Genomic DNA, 7,549 nt, shown 5'->3' with positions numbered 1-7,549 from the left:
CCGAAAAAAACTGCAATTATCTGCTTGATTCAAAGGTTTTAACATAGCATAACTTGTAGTTTTCAAGTCTCTTCTGTGTAGACGCTAAAAGGATCAGAGGACAGTTTAATCTTCAACTATTTCTCTTTAATCAAAGAAAAACATCACAAATTAAAGAATAGCAAACCCATACCGGTCAACAAATTTAACTAAAACACAAAAATATACAAATAATTTTCCTAATTAATTACATCTTATAAAATACAATGTGAAGAGAAATCATACAGATTTTATGAGACAGTAGTCAAGCTGACAAATAATCTTTATTCATTGCTGCTTTAAAAAATAAGCTTTAGTTACAAAAAACTTGAACAACTGCAGTGATTTGAGAAGCAGTTAATACAATCACAGCCTCTCAAGTAATTACAATCAATCAAACCATATGAATTATAAACTATGGAATAATATATATAAATATAAGTAAAATGATCTAGACATTATTTTCTCATTTTACCCAACATAAAAACTCCACTGAATTCGGTAACATTACTGGTTTCACTCAGTTAAGGATGATTTCAATTATACTATAGCAGACAGAGTTATTAGTTATGACAAAGAATTATTTTATGCCTTTAAGTAAAGCAGTTAAAAATATTTGTATGTATTCAAAGAAAATGACGTAATAAACCATGAAACAGTGCTTCTGTACCTGCCATATCAATGAAATGTCGAAGCTTCCAAATATACTCTGAACGCATCATCCGCGTCACGGAAAGGCTTTCCCACTAAAGACTACAAACATGGCTGCACGTTTGTTTCTGTCCAGACGTCCTAATGTATTTGGCGCATGTGCAGCTTTGCAGTTTCGGTGTTCTGACGTGACAAGTGAATTATGCATACCGGAGGCAGAAGCACGACTCTGACATTTAGCTCAGTTTGTTTTCAATTTGTTTATTTCCGTGTGATGAAAACAATTCAAATGTAAAAAAGCCAAATAACTGAAACTATATGAAGAGAAATGTTGCCTCCGTTCCTTAAATCTTCTCTGTATTTAACGGTGACATGAATGTGTTGCTGTAATATATAGAGTCCAATGCGCTGGGATTGTGGAGGAAGTTCTTGTGGTGATTATCTACAAGGAACCGAATGTTCTTTTAACGCAAGTGTTGCGTGATCATCATCATTCTCTCCACCCAGCCTCTTCCTCAGATTCTAGCAGAGAGCGACCTCTGCTGGTGGATGGTAGAACTACACAAACTTCTGTCAGTCTACATGTTTATCTAAACGAATATTGCAGATTTCAGTAATAATTCTAAACTTAGAATAAAAAAATGTTTTATTCAGATAAAGTAATATGAAATTATACTTAGGATATCTGGGAAATTATTTTGTTTAGTTTTTAATTTGAATGGTTCAACAAACCAGTTCAAAACGTTTCTGTCCATTCAATCAATAAAACTGATGTTTTATTTTATCATTGATTAGCTTTATTACCTCTCTAAACAGAAATTTATATACAAACACAAAATACAAAGCACCCATTTATATAAAATACAATCTATGCAACCTGTAGAGCGTTATACACACCAGTTATTACAGGTTTTTACTGATAAAATGTATAATTTAATGTATATTATATGGCTCTGGTCAGAGGGTTACATCAACCATCACAGGCAAGAACATCAGATTCATTCTGTGCTTTTTAACCCATTCATTTGGACTGATCATGCAACACGTTATTATTAATAACGAGAATTGAGTGCACAAGTTAGAATTTATTGTGGATTTTGTCTGATCAACACAGGTTCAAAATCATATATAATCCCCAGCTGGTTTGGTTAAATGCTCCTTGGCAAGCTGCAGAGAAATCACAAGCTTGTTGTAGCAATCAGTGAGCTTCTGGCATTACTCTAGTTGGATAACTGAGCCCACTTCCTGGCTGAAATGGTAGAGTTCATTTAAATTTGTCAAATTATTGCCACAGACCAGGCTTTTAGGCTTAGTTTACATAAATTCAATGGGTAATAGGTTCAATAGGTAAGATCCATTCCAGAATTTTATGGTTGGCCCTCCAAAGTTTCTGTTGGTTTTTGTTTGGGATTATTCTCCTGTCAGAACACCCGACTCTGTTCAAGTTTCAACTGCCTGACCCAAACTATCCACCTGGGAGGAAAGAAAATTGGCTGGAATACATAGGAACACCGAGGCTAAATCCTGCCTTGAGCAGGAAGATGCTAGAAGACCAGTCACGGTCCACAAAGCAGACAGTTTCACATCACCATGGACTGAGAAGATGCCAACAAAGAAAGAAACACCTTCTCCAAAAACAAAACCTTCAAGCTCTGCAGAAATCCGCAACTGCTCCGGTGGACAATCCAAACCTCTTCTAGAGAAAAGTTTAAAGGTCAGGTGAGAAAGATTGAGCTCTTTGGAAACGATGATGAGAACTTCTTTCAAAACCTAAGAAAACTGTTCCGTGTCAAGCATGGTGGTGGTAGCATCATGCTGGGGGATGTTTCACAGTCAGTGGTACTGGTGGATTGCATAAAGTGGATGGAAAAAATAAGAAGCAGGAGAAGCCAGGTCTGGGCCAGGACTTCAAGCATTTTAAAGAACTCTGTCGGTTCTGCCAGTAAGATCGGTCCAATATGCAGCCAGAATGATGCAGAAACCTGTTGATGGCTACAAAAAGCAAGTGGTTAAGGTGCAACTTGTTGAAAAACCCTTAATCAAGCATTAATGGGGGAGTATATATAATTGAGTCTGTATGAATAATTCTGACCCTGTGTGGATCAGAAAAAATCCTCAATAAACTGAAACCAGTTGTTATAAAAACGTGTTTGATGTGTAAAAATTAAACCCAGAAGAAAGAACATCTCAGATAAATCATTTAAAGACTAAAACTAATATTGACATTCATGCTTCTGATGAGTGGATGAAAACTCCGGACCGGAACCGGGCTTTCACTGTGTCAGTAAAGTTGTGTTCAGCATGAGTTGAGCTGCCAGCCGAGATGAGAAGGAGACGAGCCGCTCGGTCACCTTGTCAGGACAGGTGTTTCCTCCATCACCTGCTTCTTCATCTGAAATTACAAGGAGGTCAGGAGGTCAGGCCCTGCTCTCCAGGACAAGTTCAGTAGATAAAAAGATCTCAGTCAGACACCTTGGCAACACCTATCCCAACTTATCCTAATATCTCTCGCAAAGTAAAGTGTGTATATATGTACATTTAAAAGATATTTCTTATTCCCATTTATTCATATAAAGAAATATATAAAAAATCTTCACCGAGAGCAAAGTATACCAGAGTCAAATTCTTTGTTTTATTGCACAAACTTGGCAATGAAGCTGATTCTGATATGGAAAATCATTTTCTATAAAAGATAATTTGATTAAAACAAAGTTTTAGGTTTTAGGTAAGCAAAAAAGATTGTAGAGTTAATATTAATCTGTCATCTAACTTTTAATCTTTTTGCCCTGAAATTTATTGTCTTGTTTTGTTTATTATGATGGAGTAACTGTCTGTATAAAGCTGATCTCCTTTTATCATTTTTCCAAAATTAAATTAAATTAAATTAAAAACAGTTTACTAATAACCATAAAAATCAGATGAAGCTTGAAAAAACTTAAAGGTTAAAAATATGAATGTAGGAACATGTTTGAAATAAATAAAATAAAATAAACATAGAAAAAATATTTAAGGCCTTTTTACTTTATCTCAGGTTATTTTTCTGCATATTTGAACAAACATAGTGCAGTGCAGAAGTTTTGCTTCTTATCAGGATTCAGATGAAGCATCTCAGAGACGTTCTGTTGTCTCCTCCATCGAAAGATGACGTGTAACCGGGTTTTTGACCACCCCCATCCTCCCACCCAGGATGCTCCAGGTTTTAGACCTGTTTCTGTTTCCTCTTGGCTTGCATCATTTCCTGCTGCTGCTTCAGCCGTACTTCCTCCAGACTCATGCAGCCGCCTGTGAACGCAGCACAAACACAGTCAGAGAGGGGGCCGTGAACACATCTGATGTGAGGCGTTCAGGTGTCTCACCGACGCTGCTGGGGTTGATGGACACATAGGCCATCGCTCTGCTCAGACGCAGCTCCTCCAGAGCGGCAAGCTCCGCCTCTGCCTCTGCTCGGCCAATCGGACGTTACACATCACTGACACTGTTATTGACATTCAGCTGCTCTTATATAAGGCAACGCTGCTGAAACACAAACTAGAAACTCACTTTTCTGGATTTCTCTTCGTTTCTTTGGGTTTGGAGGGATGACGGTGAAAGCTTTGTGACTGAAACACAGAGGGCTGCTCGTTATTCCAGTTATCTTAGAAAGGTCTCATTTCTGGTCATTTTGGCTTTTATTCAGATTAGTTTTAAACATTATGCTAAAAACACTAAAACTCAGAAACCTTCCAAAATGTATCTTTCAGAACAATATTTCATCCAGAACCTCTCATGAAGTTCTGGTAAGGTTCTCATACAAAGTACATCAAGTGGATCAAGATGGATTTTTAGTTAGAATGCATTAAAATGCAAAATTCAGCTAGATGTCTCCATCAAGTAGAAGATTAATTCATTCCTGGATTTAATTCATGTGAATCAAATCAATTAAAAAAGTATCAGGACAGGAATTCTTTCTGGAAAAAATTATAAAAATATTTTATTAGTTAATAATTAATTGTCATTTTTTTACTGAATGACTTCCTGTACTGATCAGAACGGATCAGAACTTTACAGCATAAGCGTAAAAACTGTTTTTGATATGGCTGATACGGCTGATAACCCAGGGCGGCATGTCGCTGGGAGTGGCAAGATCCGTCAGCGATGCCCCAATTTTTCTTCTGCTTTCATGCATGTGCCATGAATGTGCAGTGAAATAAAAAAAGGCTTTCCAGTTTACATCTGACGATAGAATGAGAGCCTTTTTATATGTTCTTATGGAATCTGGATTGTATTAGATCAGTTCAAATCTTCAATAGTTAAACTGATCAAACCTAAACTAGATTGTTCTAAATTGAACAGAGAATCATGAGGAAATGCTGACTGGACAGATGTCCAGAAGACAGTCATTGACACCCTCCACAAGGAGGGGAAGCCGTAAATGCTCATTGCTAAAGAAGCCAGTTGTTCACAGAGTTCTGTGTCCAAGCATATTCTTAGAAAGTTGAGTGGAAGGAAAAAGTGTGGTAGGAATCCTACACGTGGGCTATAAGCGTCTCACCTGGAATAAAAGAAATGGAATCGGACAGTTGCTCAGTAGTCCAAAGTCCTCTTTTCAGAATAAATTAAAGATTGCATTTCATTTGGAAATCCACAAATAAACGCAGCACAAACGCAGTCTGAGAGGGGACCGTAAACACATCAGACGTGAGGCGTTCAGGTGTCTCACTGACGCTGCTGGGGTTGATGGACACACAGGGCCATCGTTCTGCTCAGATGCAGCTCCTCCAGAGCGGCAAGCTCTGCTTATAGATGATGATCTATAGGTTGCTTTCAAAGCAACCTGGACTTCCATTACAACTCAACAGAACCACAGGAAGTGTCGTCTTCTAACCGAAACTGTTTATTTCAAGCCAGAACAAGTCAGAACATAATTCTACGGCAAACCCTTGTGATCAATGGCATCTCCAGGATCATTTATTCTTTGTGTAGAGAAGATCAGGTCATTTCTGGAGGATTTGTTTCCCACAAACCATGTTTTGGCTTGACTGTGCAGCAGTTTAGCTGCAGGTCTGTTGTGTCAGTGGGTGGTAAAACTTCTGGGGATTAACCAGCTGAAGCAGATGGCCTCAGACAGCAACACCAAGCGAGATATTTTAGGAACGTAGCGGCCTTTCACAGCAGGATGCACGGAAACATCCCCCATCCAAACACACAGACACTAATGGGCATTTTGTTGTGTTAAATCCTATACCAGGGGGTTGAAATTTGATTTATTCAGAGATCTGAAAGAATAAACGGTATTTTTTTTAGCAAAACAAAAATTTACGATAGCACTGAAAGCAAAGCCATAAAAATATTTCTGTTAGATGCTGTGGGTTGATGCATTTATAGAACATGAATGATGGGAGTTTATTTAAATGAAAAGGAAATAAAAATCTAACTGATTAGACCCAATCACCCAATAGACCAATTTTACAGGTTTAGAATATGAACATATTTATTCATATTATTCAACGTCACTTTTGGTGAAGAATCTGAATACTTTATGCAAGAACAAAACGACAGATTTCTTTAAATATTATAAAAAAGAACACATATAGTTTTATGATAACATACCATATTTTATTTCTATGTTATGTTTTAAAAGTAGTTTTTTAGCTAAAAATAAAAAGTGTTCAGAGCGGGAATATATATGTTCTGCAGTCAGCAGTACCGTAGAACCGGAAGGACCACAGAACCATAAAGCAATGATTGCTCACACTGACTCAGCTGTTCTCACCTCTGGATCACAGCCTTCCCCTCAGCTCTGGAGACCCGCAGCTCCTTCAGACCCGGACACCCGGTACTGTCCCGCAGTTTCGGGTTGACATCGGCTTGCCTCACAGAGCTGGCGGCCCTCCGGCGCTCCGGCTCGGTTCTGGGGCTCCTTTCCTCGGGTTTGGTTCCTGTTGGTTTTGGGGCAGCGGATGTGGACCTGGCTCTCCTCTCGCAGCCTGGTTTGGACCCCTGGGCCCCTGCCGTAGTGGTAGTGGGGCCCCTGTGGCTCTTGTCCCGCGGCTGCGCGGACCGGGAGCAGCTTGACGCGCGGGTTTTACGCACCGCGGCGGCTGGAAGATCACCGCCTGGTCCGCTGCAGGCTGCTGTCTGCCTCAGCGGTTTGCTTCTCTTCGATCCATCCGCGGGTTTGGGCTTCGCAGTCATTGTTGAAGGCATTTTGAATTAAATATATTTGGTTCTTGTTTCTGTGCTCGGCGGATGCCTCATCTTCCTGTGCTGCAACTAAAATCTCCTCTTTAAACAAACAAATAAATGTCTCAACTTTTCTCCCTCTCTCGATCCGGTTGCTATGGAGCTGGCTCCCTGGCAACCAGGTCAGGTCCAACAGACAAGGCAGGACGAGGTTTTCCTCAGAGTTTCACAATAAAAGCCTCACTTGTTCGGAGCAGACTTGATCTTTGAGGAAAACTGAAAACCTCTCAGATCAAGCTGGATTTTGTGGCTAAAATGAGGTAAAACTCGACCACATTCTTTCATCAGACGTAAATACACAGATGAATGAGTTGCTACTATTACTTATTTATTCTTAAGTCGTTTTCTGTGTCCTTCATGGCTTGTCAGTTTTTGTATAGTTCCCATGTAGTTTAACTCCATACCTGTCCAGCTCCTGCCTATCAGAACAATGAGCTGTGTTGGTTTTCTCCTTGAAGCATTTTATTTTGAAGGCCCGACCACCTTGTTTCCGGTGATCCTGACTGGCTGCGCAGCTGCAGATTAGGTGACGTAGCGGAGTCTCTGCAGGTGCTGTTGCCCCACCTGTGGGTTCAAACACGGAGGATCATTGGATTATTGACACGCGACCCTCCACGTGTCACATGACTGCGCGCGCAGTCACCTAACAGACCCTGGA

At 39.7% G+C, this 7,549-nt stretch overlaps 1 protein-coding gene across 3 annotated transcripts; it reads right to left on the bottom strand.

Annotated features, from left to right (window-relative positions):
• Positions 1-1,443: 1,443 nt before the first annotated feature.
• On the bottom strand, positions 1,444-7,342 carry zgc:194621 (uncharacterized protein LOC795037 homolog). Of its 3 annotated transcripts, XM_047350088.1 has the most exons (5): positions 6,422-7,316; positions 4,210-4,268; positions 4,026-4,109; positions 3,875-3,951; positions 1,444-3,061 (listed from the first exon to the last, which is right to left on the bottom strand). In XM_047350088.1, the coding sequence occupies exons 1-5, from the start codon at positions 6,853-6,855 to the stop codon at positions 3,017-3,019; spliced, it is 699 nt and encodes a 232-aa protein (XP_047206044.1). In that variant the 5' UTR covers positions 6,856-7,316; the 3' UTR covers positions 1,444-3,016. The 3 variants fall into 3 exon arrangements, with proteins under 3 accessions (XP_047206044.1, XP_047206046.1, XP_047206045.1); XM_047350090.1 differs by lacking the exons at positions 1,444-3,061; positions 3,875-3,951 and having other exon boundaries at positions 4,033-4,138; positions 6,422-7,340; XM_047350089.1 differs by lacking the exons at positions 1,444-3,061; positions 3,875-3,951 and having other exon boundaries at positions 4,053-4,144; positions 6,422-7,342.
• Positions 7,343-7,549: the final 207 nt, after the last annotated feature.

The sequence above is a fragment of the Girardinichthys multiradiatus genome, chromosome 21, assembly GCF_021462225.1.
Source record: "Girardinichthys multiradiatus isolate DD_20200921_A chromosome 21, DD_fGirMul_XY1, whole genome shotgun sequence".
NCBI lineage: Eukaryota > Metazoa > Chordata > Actinopteri > Cyprinodontiformes > Goodeidae > Girardinichthys > Girardinichthys multiradiatus.
This window is presented reverse-complemented; position numbering and strand designations above follow the sequence as displayed.

Excerpts from the sequence above, each read along its gene's own strand:
- zgc:194621 (XM_047350088.1), bottom strand. The coding sequence starts at position 6,855 with ATGCCTTCAACAATGACTGCGAAGCCCAAACCCGCGGATGGATCGAAG. Across the intron at positions 4,269-6,421 it reads GGGAAGGCTGTGATCCAGAG|TCACAAAGCTTTCACCGTCA; the intron begins GTGAGAACAGCT and ends TCTGTGTTTCAG. Across the intron at positions 4,110-4,209 it reads ACGAAGAGAAATCCAGAAAA|AGGCAGAGGCGGAGCTTGCC; the intron begins GTGAGTTTCTAG and ends TTGGCCGAGCAG.